This window comes from Harmonia axyridis, chromosome 3, assembly GCF_914767665.1.
Source record: "Harmonia axyridis chromosome 3, icHarAxyr1.1, whole genome shotgun sequence".
In the NCBI taxonomy this organism is placed as follows: domain Eukaryota; kingdom Metazoa; phylum Arthropoda; class Insecta; order Coleoptera; family Coccinellidae; genus Harmonia; species Harmonia axyridis.
This window is the reverse complement of record NC_059503.1, coordinates 30,219,794-30,240,010: the sequence shown is the minus strand read 5'-3', so window position 1 is coordinate 30,240,010 and position 20,217 is coordinate 30,219,794. Positions and strand designations below refer to the sequence as shown.

The 20,217-nt window shown below is 34.3% G+C and overlaps 4 protein-coding genes across 4 annotated transcripts; 2 read left to right on the top strand and 2 right to left on the bottom strand.

Annotated features, from left to right (window-relative positions):
- Nucleotides 1-6,045: 6,045 nt before the first annotated feature.
- On the top strand, nt 6,046-12,929 carry LOC123675501 (protein Fer3-like). The gene is made up of 4 exons (XM_045610862.1): nt 6,046-6,178; nt 11,543-11,711; nt 11,778-11,965; nt 12,078-12,929. Exons 1-4 carry the CDS (start codon nt 6,131-6,133, stop codon nt 12,243-12,245), a joined length of 573 nt encoding a protein of 190 aa, XP_045466818.1. The 5' UTR covers nt 6,046-6,130; the 3' UTR covers nt 12,246-12,929.
- Nucleotides 12,355-16,442, bottom strand: LOC123675499 (polypeptide N-acetylgalactosaminyltransferase 1-like). The gene is made up of 6 exons (XM_045610859.1): nt 15,809-16,442; nt 15,593-15,756; nt 15,238-15,516; nt 14,663-14,910; nt 13,806-14,148; nt 12,355-13,632 (listed from the first exon to the last, which is right to left on the bottom strand). Exons 1-6 carry the CDS (start codon nt 16,144-16,146, stop codon nt 13,259-13,261), a joined length of 1,746 nt encoding a protein of 581 aa, XP_045466815.1. The 5' UTR covers nt 16,147-16,442; the 3' UTR covers nt 12,355-13,258.
- Nucleotides 16,443-16,664: 222 nt separating this feature from the next.
- LOC123675504 (U6 snRNA-associated Sm-like protein LSm8) lies at nt 16,665-17,420 on the bottom strand. The gene is made up of 4 exons (XM_045610864.1): nt 17,186-17,420; nt 17,067-17,107; nt 16,886-17,013; nt 16,665-16,828 (listed from the first exon to the last, which is right to left on the bottom strand). The coding sequence occupies exons 1-4, from the start codon at nt 17,214-17,216 to the stop codon at nt 16,738-16,740; spliced, it is 291 nt and encodes a 96-aa protein (XP_045466820.1). The 5' UTR covers nt 17,217-17,420; the 3' UTR covers nt 16,665-16,737.
- Nucleotides 17,421-17,575: 155 nt separating this feature from the next.
- On the top strand, nt 17,576-20,201 carry LOC123675502 (myotrophin). The gene is made up of 3 exons (XM_045610863.1): nt 17,576-17,743; nt 17,803-17,913; nt 19,641-20,201. Exons 1-3 carry the CDS (start codon nt 17,675-17,677, stop codon nt 19,809-19,811), a joined length of 351 nt encoding a protein of 116 aa, XP_045466819.1. The 5' UTR covers nt 17,576-17,674; the 3' UTR covers nt 19,812-20,201.
- Nucleotides 20,202-20,217: the final 16 nt, after the last annotated feature.

Sequence of the window (20,217 nt, the reverse complement as noted above, 5' to 3'; positions counted from 1 at the left end):
CACATGTAATGCCATTTGCGCCAAATATAGTGCAAGGATTTTTGTTGATGCAAGATGATGCCAAGCCTCACACCACTCGAGTTGTGAGAAATTATCTGGAGGAAGTCGATATCGTTACCAGGATATGGCCAGCTCGAAACCCGGATTTAAATCCCATAGAGAAACTCTGGAATATTCAAGATAGAATATTACAAGAGAAACGTATTCAACTGCTTCGTTTTGTGGTGCTACATTATAAATATAGAAAAATCGCTTGAGAGGAAAAATATTACATTTAATTGGAGAAAAGTGTTGATTTAAATGGAAGGATGCCTACTCATATAAATGTCTCCTTCAGAATCACTATGATATCAAATTGGAATATTGCGTGAATCATACTTACAAAATTTTGCATGAGCACTGGAAAGCGGTCAATGTCAAGAGCTCCATGCTTTGTCTATTGTTTGTTTTATTCATTAAATAAGACATCTGTGATCTGGGTTGAACAATATCCGCAGTTATTATATTCGTGTCTGATGTCAAATTGAGAAAGCTTGTCATTATCTTGTTTCCACAATCGCCGACACTACATATGTATAAACAATAGTTTACTAAGATGTCGCAATGAAAAATTTCATATACCTTTACAAAGAGAAACTTTTGAATTTACTTGAGAATAATCCATATCGTATTCAAATTGTCAGAATATCAGAAATATAGAGTGTACATTCAAGTAAATTGTGGCTGGCCTGTTTTTTCATGTTTTGTTTTTTCATGTTGAGGCTCAAATTATTTTCACTCAGCTATCTCTGAAAGCACTCCATACAGTTGTTGGCTGCTCTACGCACTTCATCTGTCGAATCCATTCTGGAAAAAGAGAATGTGAAACATTTTGTTTTTTTCATGTTTTCACTCAGCTATCTCTGCAAGTACTCCATAGTATCAGCTCCTCTATACGCACTTCATCCCAAGTGTCGAATCTAGAGATTCATGGCTTGGCTTGATTTTCAAGCTACTTGGTTTGATCTTGACTTGATTTCAAGCCAAGAGTATTTATTTATCAAGTACTTGAATCATATCAATCTACTTGATTTTTAGCAATTTCATTGTGTAGTGTCACATCAATAAAAAAATGATGAAATGAGAAGGAACCTTGCAAAAAACACTTTTATTCACTTAACTTATTGTAAAATAGAACCGAAAATATCAACTATTTTGAAATATAAAAATAAATTAAATCACTATAAATCAAAATAAATAAAAAATAATGAAAAAAAGTTCCTAATATTGAGAAACCCCCAGGTTTTGTTTGATTTCATAATTTTCCATCCAGGATCTAAGACACATGAGGCATATTTATAGATTTGTCGCCTAATCTACTGCAGGTTTTCATAACTGTAAGTGCAGCTCTGGAAAATTGTCTTTCAACAGGAGCTGAAGATGCTGACGTTGATGAGAAATTCTTGGCCATTTTGGCAAAGTTTAGAAATATATTTATGAAACTACCAAAATCTACCAATAGATTTCATAGAAATGTGAGAAAACTGTTAATAAAGTCACACTGGCGAATGCTGTCGGCGTTCGAAGAATCCCCTTATTTAGTCTAAGCGCACACTAAATTGCAGAAATATATGCCGTGCGACGCGTGCATATCAAGCTCAAGTAATATTAGGTAGCTTGATATCAAGTCAAGCAATAAATACCCAAAATCAAGTCAAGTTTGTAATTTTTCACGAGCTTAATTTTCAAGTCAAGTAGTTGGTTAAAATGTCAAGCTACTTGGCTTAATTAATCCCTAGTCGAATCCTTAGATATTATAAGTATCTGATGTATAGTCTAAGGTCGAATCCAATCAACATTACCATTTCGACTGGGAATGGCAAAATCTCTGCACCGTCAATATCTATAAAAAACATTTCATTGACATAAATGAGGAACACCATCACTAGTCCCAGTACTGTACCCTGAGGTATTTCAATATCAATCTTTTGCCTCTCACTGATTATTTCGCTTTGGTAGTTCCCAAAATGATAATCCTTGAATAACTCCAAGCATTTGCCCCTAATTCCAACCCTCTCTAATCTCTCCAAATCGGGTAACATTTGGAGGTCAATATTTTCCGTAATATCAGTAATCCCCAAATCCGCTCAAATATCATTAGAAATCTCCGAATTTTTCCTAGATCAACCTCTCTCGTCAACCTTTGATGTTCAGTTCGATTGAATATTAGGTTATTGTTATGCTGGGTATTTTTCAGAGATCAGACGAACTGCAGCAGCTTGATACGGTGGTTTACAATAGGGAAAGAGTTGACTGAATTAATTGAAGCAAACATTGAAGGTCACTTGATGTTGAACTTTGAAAATATTTTCTAAAATATCAGCAGTTCCAATATTACCTGAATTCACTCAAATGTCAGTTTATCCAATGTTGATCAAATAAATCTTTCTTGCATGTCCTTCCTCATTAGATCAAACCGGTTGAAAATCAGTTTACCTATATCCATGCAATTTTTGATAATATTCCACGTTATGAATTTCAGATCAATCGAATGAAATAAGCTTGATACTGAGTTAAGTATATGAATCGGCTGAAATTGGTGTTGAACTCCACGAAAATTACGCATTCGCATTTTTTTTAATTTTTGAATAACTTACTACCTCCTCTTCTCACCTATGGAAAAGCAAAAATTAGCCTACATGCTGCCAAGTATAGAAATATCGCCAACTATCGATATGTTGGCTTCAAAAGGAATATCCAAACAAATTACCTAATATTATTTCCGACGGAGTTGAGGTTTTTTTTATATGAAATGAGTATTAGAGAAGAAAAACTCAATATTTCTGTGACAAATCTGATCCGTTTGAGATTTATCGTATCAACTATATCAAAGCAAATTAATTTCTTCTTCGAATACAATTCTCTGCACTCTATTAATAATTACCTACCCTTCGCGTGAAGATGGACGAACCGTATCTTAATTGTGTTGTGACTTCCATCCAGTATTCAAGGTATTCAAAGATTAAATATAAAAGTCGAAGTTGGCAGATCATAGATTAAATCATAACTAGAGTTGACTCACTTTGTAAAAGCAAAATTTTTCAATTTTTTTATAATTTTCTTTTGAACTGCAATTTTTTTTATATCTTCTAATCAATCGGGGGGTTATGTCCCCAATAACCGCCCCTCATTACGCCTATGGATTAAATAAATATCTGCTACAATATCTAAACAAATATTAGATTTCAGTCAATTAAACTCTTGAGCGAAAAATAGGGAAAAAACTCAACAACAAACGAAAGACAAAGGTGAAGATGAAAAATTAGGATCTCGTCAACTTCCAATTCCACTCACTGAATTGTTGACAATTTCAGTATTATTCTTTACTGAAATATGAAGTATTTTTCAAGCTGATTGTCGGGATATTGAAAAGTTCAGGACGATGATAAAAAGCACATCTCTCTGTGTAATTTTTTTCAAAAGAATATGGTAGACTTAACTTCCTAAGTATGAATTTATCACGGTTCAAGACTATTTTGAAAAAAGTCACACAAAGAGATGTGCTATTTTTTTATTCTATTTTTCTTTCTTCTTCTGTGTCACTTGACATACTAAACATGATAAGAATGAAATATCTGTTATCTCTTATAATTGAGTTTTTTCACATAAACTTTCCGGAGGATACAATATAGTTTTTTGAATAATGTTTTCGAAAGTGTATTTTGTTTTGTATGGAGGATATTCAGGGAATTGTTGAAAGCACCATTCTAGGCAGTATCTCATTACAGACTCCGCACGATAGTGATAAGTATACGGTGGTTAGATTTTTATACACGAGGATGTTTCTCTTTCCTGCTTAAATCTATGAGTCGCCTCACAACATACCTAGCTTAAATGATCACCCCATCTCGAATGCTGATCCACTATTACTCCAAGATATACTTGATCATTCTCGTCTTCTCTTTGACGGTACAGTTACTATTTATTGAATTTAAACAGTCTTTTTCATAGATGCGGATGGTGTTTTGACTCGACTGGTTCTTCTGCAATAGGACGAAGGTGATGATTTTAGCCCTTTTTATGACTTATCAAATGCTTTCCTCCAAGTATTACCTATGAATATGAGTGATGTATCGTCCAAGTATGAGTTAAGATGACGCCCAAACCCCCTGATGAAGCACATACTGTTGATATACCTAAATGAGAAATAAAATTAGACCCAAAACTGTTCCCTGTGGTATTCCCACTTCCATTACCTCACTGAGAATATCATCATCATCGTTCAATCCTAAACCGTCCACTGCTGGGCATAGGCCTCCCCAAGGCATTTCCATCTTTCTCTGTTCTGTGCGGCTTCCATCCAATTGGTGTGGATTCTTTTCAAGCCATCGGTCCATCTGGTTGGAGGTCGGCCTCGGCTTCGTTTGTCTGCTCTTGGTCGCCATTCCAGAATTTTCCTCGTCCACCTTCCGTCGTTAGATCTTGCAACATGTCCTGCCCACCTCCACTTAGCTCTCGTCACTCTATCCAAAACATCATCCACACCCGTCCTTCTGCGAATCTCCTCGTTTCGAATTCTGTCTCTTAGACTTATTCCCAGCATCGATCGTTCCATCCTGCGCTGCGCTTTCTGCAGTTTTCGTGCCGATGCTTTGGTCAGGGTTAATGTCACCGTAGGTTAGAACGGGTAGAACACACATGTTGAAATCCTCTCTCTTCAGCTTGGTTGGAATATCGCTCTTGAAGACATCACGAAGTTTGCCATATGCTGCCCATCCTAAAGTTGCTCTTCTGAGCAGTTCTGCTGTTTGGTTGTTTCTACCAATCCTCACTTCATGCCCCAGATGTATGTAACTATGGACCATTTCTATCTTATTGTTGTCTACACTTAATAGCTTATTAGGGACTAGATTGGTCATCATCTTTGTTTTTTCGAGATTTATCCTCAGTCCGACCACCTGTATTGCGTTTTTTAGTTCTTGGATCATAATAGCGGCTTCTCTTAGATTGTCAGAGATGAGTACGATATCGTCGGCGAATCTAAGATGACTGAGTCTTTCCCCATCGATACTGATGCCCTTGTTTTCCCATTCCAACCTTTTGAGCGCATACTCTAGGACAGTGATGAATAGTTTGGGTGATAAAGTATCACCTTGTCTTACGCCTCTTCCTATTTTAATTTTCTTTGTCTGGGAGTGGAGGTTGATAGTTGTTGTGGCGTTGTATATATTTTTGATGACATTTGTGTATCGATGGTCGATTCGGCATTCATTTAATGCTTTTATAATGGCCGTTAATTCTATTCTATTATATTCTGAGAATATAGGTACTGGTACTGCCAATCCTGTCACTCCTATGTGTATGATAGTCTATGACTGTTCACATCTTGATTAGGTACTCAGAATAGTGATGATTATCCAGGATAATGTTTTGTATTGTTTAATAATGGAGAACAAATGAGAGTTTTCAGGAGCATCTAGAGTCAAAACAAGCCTTTAGAAAAACTTTTGCCTATTGAATTTTTTATTGAAATGACTTGGACTATAAAATTAAAAATTCAGCCAATTTGAAGGAGACCCCTTTCCCTAATAAAGTGTGATGTGTGTGTCCTTTCATTAAATATTTACGTCAGGATGAAGGTATTGAGAAAAAAATTAAATCTTATAATTTCCATTTGACCGCATCATTGTGGTCATTGTGAGGGAGTGCCGGCATCACTGCTTCAATAAACATCATAATCGATACAAAATGTAAATTGTGTTTTTTGCTCTCGTTTCAAATAATCAGAAGCAATTTTAAAACTATACAGTTTCCTCATCATAAATCACCTCCACGCAGAACGAGTGTTGAAAGTCAATAATATTCCCGAATTCCATTATATCCCCTAAAAACATTTAAAATAAGGTTCATTTTCGTCTCTACATCCTGCAACATGCTTTCGACACCCTATTGGTGCCGTGAGGGGGTTGGAATCCCCGGAATACACCCCTATTATAAATCCTCAACCAATGGCAACCCTAAGATTCAAAAATCTACGATTCCAGAAAGAGAAAAGGCCAGTGTTCAGTTGAGCTTAGTAGGTGAACATCGGTAGTTTTGGTATAAGTAAAAACTGTTTGAGTGAATAAGGTGTGAAATTCAGCTGTTATCGATGAAAATGTCGTTTTCTAATGATCCTCCTGCTTGGGATCCTAGCAATGTGAGTAAAGGCACTGATATTGGTAACAGTTTTTTCGCAAGTCTTCTAAAAAACATGGGGATATTATACCTATTTTGCTGAATTTTTTTACCTCAAAATTGTCAGCCAATAAACCTCAAACGGTAAAAACAGATTGACTGATTATGAATTATATATTATGTTCATCAGGCAGGCAGTTACCAGATAACTTAAAAAAATCGAGGGGAATCTTTCTCTCGGTTGTCACTGAAATATTGAATATTTTTTTCGATATTCCGCTTGAATTTACTATGGTTCGATAAACTTGAATTTGCATTGACATGAAACTTCTAAAAAAAATTAAAAATTTCACATCAAGTTCAACGTACAGATGAAGAATTAGTTCCGAAATTCGATTTCGTCCATCCGTCCGCCCGTCAATACGATAACTCTCGAATGAAAAGGCCTCTAATCTTGGAATTTTCCGAGTAGGTTCAGATCTCGAATGCCACTTTTTTCGTTAATCGGCAATTCCGTTAATATGGCCGAGAAAAATGTGTTTTTCAAAACTTCGATCCTAATGAAATATTATTATTAGATGTGAAATACAGTGAAATAATAATTTTCAGTTTCGTGCAAAATTTCATGCAGAACCATAGAGAGTTCAAAGAGAATATCCAAAAAAATTACCTTAATTTAAGTGTACAACTTTGCTTCGAAATAAATAGATAGTTAATGTCATACAATAAGTTTAGGTATTTGTAAACATAACACCATCGAAATATTAGTCGATTTGTGTCTGCATCATAAAGTTATTCTCGATTAAACAGGTCAGTTCACGAGCCAAATTCTCGTCATTTGTGGAAGGTTTTAAATTTCTGTTTCAATATGAAGAAATCTGCGGCTGAGGCCCATCGAATGCCCTCAAATAACTATGGTGAGGCCGCTATTAGTGAAAGAAGGTATCGAGAGTGGCTTCAACGCTTCAAGTACGGTGATTTTTACGTCGAAGACCAGCATAGCGTGGAAGAGAGAAGATGCATAATTGGAGGCATTACTTGATCAAGACTCGTGTCAAATGCAGGATGATTGGGAGTGACGCAACAAGCCATTTCAAAACGCCCGAATATCATGGAAATGATTCAGAAACAGGGAAATTGGATGCCGTATGAGATGAAGCCGAGAGATATTGAACGGCGTTTTTTGCTTGTGAACAGCTGCTTGCAAGGCAAAGACAGAAGGGATTTCAGCATCGCATTGTGATTGGAGACGAAAAATGGGTTTCTTAGGATATCCCAAGCGCAGAAAATGATGGGGATAACCCGGACATGCTTCCACGACGGCGGCCAAACCGAATATTCACGGTTCCAAGGTCATGCTAATTATTTGGTGGGACCAGCTCGGCGTAGCCTATTATGAGTTGTTAAAACCGACTGAAACAATCACAGGCTATCATTATCGAACGCAATTAATGTGTTTGAGTCGAGCATTGAAAGACAAATGGCCGCAATAGAACGAGAGACATGATAAAGTGATTTCACAGCATGCCAATGCTCGATCCCATGTAGCGAAGGTGTCAATACCTACTTGGAAACGTTGAAATGGGAAGTCCTACCCCACCCGTCATATTATCCAGACTTTGCTCCCTCGGACCATCACTTGTTTCGATCAATGGTACACGACCTGGCTGACCAGCACTTCCGGTCTTATGAAGAAGTAAAAAACTGGATTGATTCGTGGATCGCTTCAAAAGACGCAGTTTCATAAAAAATACATAAATATACATACATACATAATTTTATACAATTTTATTGGGACGCCACGCTTGTTACCGACAGAGGAGTGGCACATAACAGACCGTATGTCGCCATCTTCGACAGGGAAAAGAAGACATGTTTGCTGCTGGATTTCAGTGTGGTTGACAACTTGGCAAAAGCGTACTCGGAGAAAATTAGCAAATACTCTGAACTGGCCTTCCAACTCCGTGAAATACACAAACTGAAATCTGTAAGTCTATGTACTACCGCTGATTATCTCGGGGAATGAGCTGATAGAAGGGCACTTACCTGAGAACACTCGGAGACTCGGCCTAGATCATTATGTGATATCTAGCTCACAGAAACAGATCATCTTGAGCACAACGAGAATTGTCAGAAAATTTCTCCAAGGCACATAGCGGTGGTGCACGCTTTGACCACGGTCTGGCGTCCGCGGTTTCGTACCCGCTGATAAAGCGGTATAAAAAAATGATGTCAGTTTAATTCAGGAAAACATTATCAACATCATCAATCCCAATTGATTTTGATATCCCGATATCTGAAAATGAATGAAATTCCACCACTCAATTTTTTTGGAAATCACTGAAAAACTTGATTGATACATAAAATGAAGTATGTTGTGTATTATTAATAGACTTAGTAGCTCAATATCTTTTCACAGCAAAAAAAATGTTTTAAAAATATGATAAATGTGTGCCTAAGTGAAAATGAATCTCTAACTGAAGGAACTTATACGCAAATCCTAAAAGCGAATAATTAACCAAGTCAATACAATGGAATTTTTCACTGCAGAACACCCAAGAAAATCTTTTAGACTGCTAGAGAGAGAGAAATTAAATTTATTGATAAATCAAATGGCTATCGACCACAGTCTTCCAGCCAGTTGCATACATGTTTATATAACATATTATTTATAAGTATTAAAAAAAAAAAATAAAAAAAGAAACATCATCCTAGTGATTCGAAGTGTTCGAAAAGTGGCAATTTCTTCGATAAAGGCAAAAATACAAGCCAGGAGGCTGAAAATGTAAATAGTGTTTATGGACCTCATACAGTAATAGCCAATCACGTGCAATTTTGGTTTCGTCGATTCAGTTCCGGTAATTTCGATGTCAAAGATGTACCACGCACTGGAATGCCAATTGTCGAAAATATCGATAAAATCATGGACATTTCCGAGTCCTGTTTCGATTGCTCAAGAGCTTAAGAGTGCACAATAAACCGTTTGGAACACTATTTGCATAAGGCTGGTCTCAATAAGATGCTAGATGTATGGATACCATTCGAGTTAACGCAAAAAACCACATGGACCCAATTTTCACTTCGAATCACTGCTGAATCGCAACAAAATCGCCTCATTTTTTATCGAACGCATATTTGACCTAAATTGGATTTTTCTAACTATGGTAATTGAAGGCTTGTTCTTCATGCAAAAATAAAAGATTTCTTTTTACAACACCTTATACTTTCTTGAGCCTGAGTTTTCTCATGAAATAAATCTACATATATATTTATGAAATATGTGAAATTTTTTGAAATTGTTTGTGTCCTATAAAAATTTTGGAAACTGAATATGATATGATCTACTAAAATCTATCTTTCTATGAAAAAAACACTCGACCCGCTATTTTGCTATATATGAGCCATGATCCGCCCCTGTCGCAAGCGTATATACATATAACACATTTTGAAGAAATTAAAAATTTTATGCAAAAGTAGTAACAACACTTGGAAATCATACTTTTTCCTTTTTCCTACAAAAGTAGTAACGACAGATCCGTACTGGCTCTGTCGCACTCGCAATACTGACAATGGACTAGTTTTCATTTTTTTGTTAAGCATTAATTCTAAATATTTAAGTAAAATGAAACAAAAATGTGGAAGAATCATTGAAATATCTCTAGAAATGAAAAAGTTATGGGACTTTGAAATTGCGCTTGAAAGAATAATTTCATAGTCTAGTGTGTGACGTCACGCCACTTACACGAGGCGACTGGTATTCGCAGAGTGCTTACGAATTCATTGATGTACAATCACTTGTGCCGTTCGTGTCGTGTTTTGTTCGTTACACGATGGCTGAAATAAAAAAAAAATCCTAAAAATATTGTATTGTGCCTATGTGTGCAAGCACGACAATTAAAAACCCCAATAAATTGTTTTTTCATGTACCAAATGACATGAATCAAAGGTAGAAGTGGTGCAAATTAATGAGGCGTGACTTAATTGGACCTAAAACTACTTCATATGTGTGTGAACATCATTTTGATGTAAGTACCTATCAGTACTAGCTGTCTATTTCTGATAATAAAAATACTAAGGTGTAAGTTGGTTTGAAATAAGTTTTTGAGTGAAAATAACTTTGTCCTTTCACGAAGCCTTCTTCCATTATGGTGACATAAAAACAAAACTCGAGTTAAAACTACACTGTACAACTACAAACGGCGCGAGAGCCTTGGCGCGGCTAAGTATTTAAACGTAATTTGTTGTGTAGCGATCACAGGCAAGTGGCGTGACGTCACAGACGAGTCGGAGACCAAAGACGTTCCGTGCTAAAATACGTAAATTCAATTAATCTATTTCTCAGTCATTTATTGATGGATTTTCAAAATTTTTTCACTGATTCATCAGTTTTGCTCTATATTTTAATTCTATCGTGTCAAATATAGTATTATCAACATCACTAAACTGGTCCATTGACAGATGAGATGATAAAAGTTTTTATAATATTTGTAGTATTTTTGAAAAGAAACTATATTATCACGAAATGCTTGAAAATGATGCAAAATCATTTTATCCGAAAGACGCCATTAAATATTGCGGCATTCTTGCTGACGTTTTTGGGTAGCGTTTTAAACACACCAAAAATTGTCAATATGTAGGTATTTCGACCACTAAAGAACAAAAAATTACTGTAAAATGATGTCTTGAACAAATTTGGAAAACATTTTCTTACAGAGAATTACAAACTTAAATTTTTATTTCGCTCAATTTTATTATGTAGAACCATAGTATAAAGGAAAGGATAGTAAGCCAGTGTAGTGCTTTTTTCGATTTTGTTGATGTTGAGCGCCATCTAGTTGTACTCACGTTTAACGCGAATTTTACTGTCAAAAATTGGTCCGTAAAGTAGAGCCCTCTGAAAAAATTGGTGTCATTTTGAAGAACTAAAATATTTGAAATAGAGTGGACAGAAGATTTCTATATTTTGATATTTTTTCTGCTCTGTAATAAGCATTAACGCCAGTGGCGTGTATTTGTGATAACTTAATAATAACATAAAAATTGTTTTGTCATGCGACCCCTTTTCAACCACGCCACTGAATGAATTATCGTATTATTTCTGCACCATCTATAGCTCATGATTCAGTGCCATCTATTATCGAGTTACTTCTCCAAATCCAACTAAAGTAGCGACCCCTGGTGACTATTTCCTTGCCGTCAAACGGCGGTTGGCTTACTATCCTTTCCTTATACTATGGTAGAACATTCAAAACATATGGGCGCGTTTAAAAAATACCAGTTTGAACGTTGAGAGTTTCTATTGTTCTATAAAATAACTTTTTGAATTTTTCGAGAAAACAGCAGTTTATCATTCTCAATTTTTATAGAAAATTTTTTTCATAATCAGGGCACGGATTTTCCTTCATATCCTCCAGCAGATATTACAGCAGGATATGGTCCTTTATGGGATCCCCATCACTGTCTCAGTGCTGCTGCAGTAGCTGGTCAAAACCATCCTTCAGCTGGTCTCTCCAACTACCCTGATATTTTAAGCGCAGCTTTCAACTCTGACTTGGGTAATTTAAAAAAAAAATGTAAATACAATATAACATAAGCAAATTATCATTTAACAACTCCGATAGTATGGCCTCGTCAACAATGTGGAGGTATGGTTTCAAATAGACTAGCCAGAAATGGACCAAACAGTATCACATCTACCAAAAAACCCAGAAGAAGGGTCGCCACATTGGCCCAAAGGAGAGCAGCTAATATAAGGGAGAGAAGAAGAATGTTCAACTTAAATGAAGCATTCGATAAACTCAGGAGAAAGGTAATAATATCAAACTTAATTCTTACCCATAGACTTACATATTATCCCATGATACGTCTATGTTCTTGCCATTTAAATTATTTATAATTTGAATCATCACTCTTATTTCCAGGTTCCCACTTTCGCTTATGAGAAAAGACTTTCCCGAATAGAAACATTGAGACTTGCTATTACATACATAAGTTTCATGGCAGAGTTACTTCATGGACCACCTCATGATCACAAGGGTTCAGATATATATTCACAGCGGGAATATATCCCTTATGGTCTCATCAACTGATGCCTGTGATAAATAGTAGGCAGATCCTACCCATTCTAGTCTTCCAAACTTATTTCATAAGATTGTAGTTTAACGATTAATACCAATGTGCAATATAAAAATGAACAACTTATGAAAATAGATTTTTAATTTATTCAAACACATCTTGTATAACAATATAGAAAAATGATAAAATGGAGGGACACACCAATTTGAAAGATTTAAAGTTACATATATTATTTCACATAAATTAATATAAAATATATATTTATACGTACATCTTGTTAACAGTTAGTTTTGGATTTTATCGAAGATATCAGAAAAATAGTCAACAGTTGTCACTTCACATTTAGAGTTAAAAATATATTCATTTCATAGTTGTTTCTACATATACATTAATATATTTATTTCCTTAAGAGTAAGATAGATGCCTTGTATTCTTGACTATAGAATTCTCTTAAAGGAATAAGTATTTTTGTTTTGAATCACAAAAAGGGTCCTATATAGTGAGCAAGAATCTTGATATCAGTTCAAAGTTTGTTCTTATCACAGTGAATAAAAAAAAATTGATGCTTTATTACCTCGCCATTTTTCTTTGGTTACTGTGAAGTTTCTGAAGGAAAGAGTAAGGAAAGTGAACCTTAAGGTCATACGAAGTGAACAATAGTTCCAAAAAAAAAAAAGTGAAAGTATATACATACAAAATATATAAAAAAGACCTTAAATTCATTGTGCAATAGAAATGCCGATATTTTGATTCCTTTTAAACTTACCCAGTGATGCTTCGAATATTTCAAGAAAGGTTTGTTTCCCAATCAGACATTGGGAAAATTATAATGTTTGCTATGTATGTACAGTCAAGTAACAAATCCAAATCAAACCCAATCCAAATATGCCAATTACTGTGAAATACAACCTATTTATAAGTAGTTCAATGAATCATAGAAAAAAAATCAATCTTCTGGAATTGAATAATTACAAACTCATAAATACTTTGCACACTGAAAGAAAAGACAGAGGTAATTCCTAAAAAGTCAATAATCCAAAAAATTGGGTTCTTCCAATATTTTTTTATTTTTTATTGAGACTGTTTGGTTTAAATTTGTAAATTTCCAATTCTGGTACTTGGATCTTTTGCATTTTTCCACTATAACTCCTTTCCCTGGTTCCACTTCAAAGGTAGAGAGACATTTTTTAGTGGACGGGTGATAAATGGTGCCATTGGCAAAAAATTCCCAGTACTGGTCCCTCTTATGTCCATGACATTCAGTCAACTGTACAGATCGTTCATTATGTACTTCTGCACAAAAATTCTCTTTACGAAGTTCCCCTTTTAAACTTAAGGAGAAATACTGTGACATTGCCAATGTTGGATGACATACATACAATCCAAGGGGCCCAACTTTTCCTGAAAACAAAAACGAATATGAACACTTTTGAAAAATAGCAAAACATATTGTTTTGAAAATCTAGTTTAAATTTTGTTTTTTCCCTTTCTTCTAAGCCGGTATAAGGCCTCTCAAAAGGTTAGAACTAGTGCAAATCAAATAGTAAATTATATCATAAAATTAGTGAAGTTACCTTCTGCAAGTTGCAAATCGTCCAAGCAGTATTCATCTCGGTTCTTGACTTGACCATAAGCTAAAACATTCTCATCCAAAACAAACTTCTCGGGATAAATATTATCCAAGTACCACTTAAAACTTTTACATCTCAACTTCTGTCTTAGTTGTTTACGATGAGTTAAGTCTCCTATCACAGGATTATTTTCTAATGAAGGCTCAAACATGTAAAAGAATCGCTTATAATCGTCCATCCAAACCTCTACTAGTCGAGCTGTATTTATGCCATGTGTATCTTTGTTGTCTGGAAAAGAGTAGGGATGAAAGTCTCTAAAAACATGACCTACTCTTGAGCATGGTACCTAAAACAAAAAAAAAGTACCAACTGTTATTTCAAATCTTCGAAAAAATACTGGCAATTTCACATTATCATTTATTATTTTCTGTTTTCACACAGATGAGATGAGATGATTGTTGAAAATATTAGTATAGGTTCACAACCATGTTTTTAAAACAAAATGAAATTTTGCACCAAATACAATCAAATATAATGAATCACAATTTTAATTGGATATAAAACCTGAAAGAGATGTCCCTTTTAGATTTTTCTCTAATTTGCCCATAATAAGGGATAAGTATCTGACAAAATAGATGACTATACCCTCTTTCACTTATCTATGTAATTGATCGAAAACATTTTATAATCAAAATTGTTATTCATTATATTTGATTGTATTTGGTGCAGTTTCATTTTGTTTATTCTAAAAATATGGAGAATATACTGCTGTCATTAGTTTGGCAATTAAACATCTGAATAACCTATCTTAATCTAAGGAAAATTCAGATTATTTTCCATGAGTTGATCGAATATCTTACTGTTTCAAGTTTTCCTCCGCACTGCCAAATCCTGAAAGACATTTCCAAGTTTTCACCACCCCAACCATCCATTTGCTCATCATATGACCCAATATCCCAGAAAAAGTTACGATCGATTGCAAAAAGTCCACCAGCCATAGTAGGTGATTTTACTGGTCGTAATGTATCTTTGTCGTCTTCACTTTGAATATCTATCCATGTAAAATGACCTGACCAAGAGAATCCCCCAACTTGAAAGTTGGTTTCACCTACAAAAAACAATTGTGTGTAAAACTTGGAACAATTTCTACTCCCTATGGTTCAAACATATAGAATTCCCTATAGATCCCTCCCATCATATCCAAAAATGCACTTGTGCACAATGTGGATATCCAGTAGAAAAAATGCAATCATATAATTAGTCGATCAAAGCTAAATATAGAAAAACTACTGATACCTGTAGACTGCATTATCTTATGGTCAAAACATATTCATAGCACAGATAATGTTTACTGTATAATTAGTATGTTTCAACCCATAGTATATAGATCATACTTTTTGTAGTTTTCAGTAAATTATAATTACAAAAAACATACCATTTGTGGAATAAGCAAAAGTGTTTGCCTCAATTACATCAATAATTGGAACCAATACAGCTGATTTATCTTCTTCGATCCTTGACAAGAGGGGTTCTAACCAATTAACTGTGGCCTCACAATGAGAATCAAGAAATACTAAAACATCCCCAGTTGCTACTCTAGCTCCTTGCAAACGAGCTCTTATCAGCCCCATTCTACTTGAAAGTCGCACCACTTTCACATTTTTTCCTTTCAGTCTTGTTAAAAGATAATAGTCCAGAAGATCCTTTAAAGGTTCTACAAAACAGAATATTTTCAATTGCAAAAGAATATAATATTTTATAATCTGGACAAAATGTTCATTGACACTAACCTGTTGTACTACTATCATCAACTAGGATGATTTCTTGAAGTAAATGTTCGGGTGTTTGTAAAATAACACTCCATATAGTACGAAGCACAACAGATAAAAGTTCATTATAGAATATAATGATAATGGAAGCTTTTAACTTTGGATCATAAGAGAACTCTTTGCATCTAAAAAATTCATTAGATCAATAATTTCGGGTAATATAGTTTTTATTATTACCTGGGGCTCCTAGGATCCCTTAGTTTTCTATCTAAAGGCATTCGATCACTTAAAACTGTATTCAAAGCAAAAGTTTTCAATGACTCATCTCCTTCAATTTTGTCATCTCCTTCTAAATAAGCCGGCTCCCCTTCATCTCCCAAACCTTCTATCATTTTGGACTCGTATTCACTTAGAAAAGATTCGTATTTTCTTGCTAAATGTGCCACTTTTTCATCATTTTCAGTTAGAATTTTCTTCTTGAAAAATTTCATGTATAAAAGAAACCATACCACAAGAATCAAAATGAAAAAAATTCTAGTGTGAGATTTTTTTGGTCTTCCACACCGTATCAACATATTCAAAATTTTAAAAAGAATGATTCGTGAACGAAATCTACATTTTTCGAAAGGATTGCTAGCGTTAGAGGCGAATTGACGTCTCTGGATTCGTTGGCAAAATCCTAATTCTCGACATGTTTCAGATAAATATCATACTTATATCAGAGTCGATCCTTATTTAATTTCTACTTGAACGTTTTGAACGCCAACTATTTTTGAACTATTATGAAGGTTCAAAAATATATTTGAACAGAAAAATAAAACAATTATAAATTGTGGTTATATTTGAGGTTTAAACGTCATGTTCAAGGTTATTCACAAAGAAACATGAAACACAGATTACGGATAACAATTATTATCGATAATCTGTGCAAACAGAACACAGATACAAGGAAAAAACCAAATGATAGATAAATTTAATAGCTAGAGAATTGTATAACAATCATATTTACGAATGCCTTAAAAATCAAATATTTGTATCAAAAAATTTCGACAAATCGAAGAAATTAAAAAGGAAAATATCAAAAAAATTTCAATACGAAAATATGCAATTTATTAGACTTAACTAGGACAAAAATTCCCAAAATAATTACAACTAAACACTATTAACTAATGCACAACTGCATTCAAAGGTTCTGCTTTAATATTTGCAAAGTTTAACCGATTGTCAATATCTTCATCTATAAGTCCGATTATAGCCCTAGAAAAAATTGATATATGAGACTGAAAAAAACAAAATTTTAAGTTATTTACTTACACATTATCACCTCTTATTATATGGAGTCCAAGCATAACTTGTTCAACTCCTGTTGAAGTTGAATAAACTCTCTCATGGGATTCGTCAAGAATAATGTTGATAGTTTGATCGAAGCCTTTGAGAGTACCCTAAAAGATTTGAATGAAATATTTGGGAAATTATGTTATATGTATATACTTACTATAAAATTTCTACCATCTGATGTAATAATCGAAACTGTATCTACAAAATTGTTAAGGAAGCAAGTATTGAATGAATGGAATCTTCATCATGCTATAATATTTAAATTTTAAAGGATACGATTCACAAATGAATCTAGACCGGAAGCCATTATTACTAAAGGGTAAAATTAGATTAAATAAATTTACAGGTGATTTTTGGTCAATAATTTCTTGTTTTCTATTTTTCAATGTTTTCAATTGCAATACAATCGTTATAAAAGAGGTTAATTATTGACATTGTCACCCAGAGAATTATATTTTTTGTTGGAATGATTGTAGAGATTTTGATAATTTTAATTCATATTTATAGATCCATTTTATATATATGTTAATCTATTTCCTTATTATTTCATTTACTCCAGTAAGTATAGATTTAAATCTTATGAGAATAATGAATATAGAAAGTTTGCATAGAAATAGAAAATACAAATCTATGCTGACAACTCCTAATCTCCTATAGATCTGACAGTAAACGTCAGTTAATTGCAATAAAACAGTCAATCTGGTACAATATCAAATATATCCGGAGGATATTTTATAGCAATTTAATTCGTCCAAATAAACAAAAATGAGCGAATTAGTATGGGGAATCAAAAACGGTGACTTAGATCAAGTGAAAGATATCGTTGAGAAAAAGGTTTTTGGTTGATGAGACGAAACAACTAGAAGAATATTAGCATTTTTTTTTATTTTTAGGCTATAAATTTGAATGAACAAATCGACGGTAGGCCCCCAATTCACTACGCTGCAGATTACGGCCAGAAAGACGTTATAGAATATCTCATTTCTGCAGGAGCAAATGTAAATGTAAGTTTCAGGAATTTATTTAAGATAACAAGGAAGTTTTTTGCAATTGTAATTTGATAATTAGTCACGGTATGTTGAGCTGATTAAATGGTTTTAGGGTGAGTACCGAAAGATTCATATTGTGGTATTTTTGTATGCTTAGTGAATTTGCTCTCAATTTATTTGAAATATAATTGAAAAAGCACTGACTTGGCTTCAGGAGCTTTCGAGCACTCCTTGATTCATGCACCTTAGGAGACCACAGAACTTTATATAAACATAAGTTGCATAGTAATAAACATACTGTATGTTTATTACTCTGTGAAATAAGTATTCAAGATGTGATGAACTGTATGTATGTATGTGATGAACTGTATGTTTATTACTCTGTGAAATAAGTATTCAAGATGTGATGAACTGTGACATCATTGTTGTCAGTTAGTTACAGAAATAATTTTTTTTTATATTTTGCTCAAATATTCTATGGTTACGGTTAGGCGATCAAAACGAAATTAAGTTTGAAATTGTTATTTTACATCTACAAGCATAATTTTAACTGAATCAGATATGCTGAACAGAAATATTAGATATTTGGGATATTCGGTAATCTTGCTGAATCTACAAGTGGATTTGTGTACATAGAATGCGCATGCACCGGTACTGTCCTTTCATGGTTTTTGTTGCAAGATTGTGCACACAGTTTATCCTTAAACTCCACTACTATTTTCAATTCCATTGATATCCGTAGAATTTCGGCTGCAGGTCATTGGTTTCACAAATTTTACAGTTTTAGAGTAGATTTTTTTTCGCGCACCATTTTATGCTTTCCAAGGGAGTCACAAAACCGAAACTAAACTTTCTCTCCTCGAATTTTTTCGTGACTAAAGATAAACGCTGGATCCACAATTAGGGTTGAATAAAGAGGAGTTTGTATAGTATCGCCCATTTCATAGGATGAGATAAAGTACAATTTCAGCATATAAACCTAGATAATCATCACGAATTCGATGTGACTTCAGAGTAATGCCCGCCACTCACGAGGCGTTTTCTCGAGACTTTGGAAGCCAGGCACCCAAGCGATTCCAGTCGGGCAGTCGAGTTCATTCTCTGATTTACAGTCGTGCGGCCGTGTCCCGAGCTGCCCGACTGTAAAATGATCCGAACGCTCGACCATGGGTGCCTCGTGAGTGGCCGCCTTAAAAATCTTTGGACGTGATGCTCGATGATCTCTCAAGGTCATTTGTAGATTCGACAAGATTACCGGATATTCTTCTTGAATTTTCTCTGAAACTGGTTTCACTATCTACGTGAAATTTTGCACGGAACTTGAAATGATCATTGAAATAGGTCGTTTTGACGGAAAACAAAATTTCGAAACAGCCATATCTGCGGAACCCCTGGTAGCATTTTGCCGTTTTCGAAGTCAACGGCAGCATTTGAGATTAGAACCAACCCTGTATCTATCAAGACTAGGTTTCTCGATCGGGAGTTATCGTGAACAGAATTTGACTATGGATTTGTTCAATTTTATTGTTTGAGACAATTCCCAGCTCTAAATTCGAAAAATTCATATATGTATCAGGGCAAAATGATATAGCCCTCCACTTAGGGAACTATTGATGAAATCAGTGTTCAATAAATCGTAATTAAAGATAATTGAATTATTGTGAAGAGGTTCTTTTCTAGTGTCTCAAGCATTCATTAATGTTCATTGTTATAGTTTAATTTACTATTATTCACTTTTTCAGTCAACTGATAAACATGGTATAACCCCAATCTTAGCTGCTATATGGGAGGGACACAAAGATTGTGTTAAACTCTTGCTTGACAAAGGTGCCAAAAAAGAAGGGGTGGCTCCTGACGGCAAATCTTATTTGGAATCAGCTGAGCACAATGAAATCAAAGCACTACTAGCTTAGGATATAGATTCCTAGAAATTTCATTCGAATTGTATACTTAAGAATTTCAGGTACTATCTGATTTGTACTTCCGATGGTTTTATAAGTTGATGATTATTAATTTTATCTTTTCGGAAGAATCATAATTTTCTAATCACTAAAAAATTCAGAAGTATAATTTGTATTATTGAAGTTGGAAGTGATTTTTATAGAGTTACACTTCATCCTTACTATTGAGTGGTAAAAGATCTACATTTATTTGAAATCTCTTCAAATATTGAAATGGCTAGTTTTGTGAGTTGAACTCAGTATTTTCTTGTGATTCCATTTATACTTTTACTTTAAAATATATAATCTGTATATTTTCTTTATGACTGTAATGGCAGGATTAAATAAAGAAATTTATTCTTTTATGATAGTTCTCTCA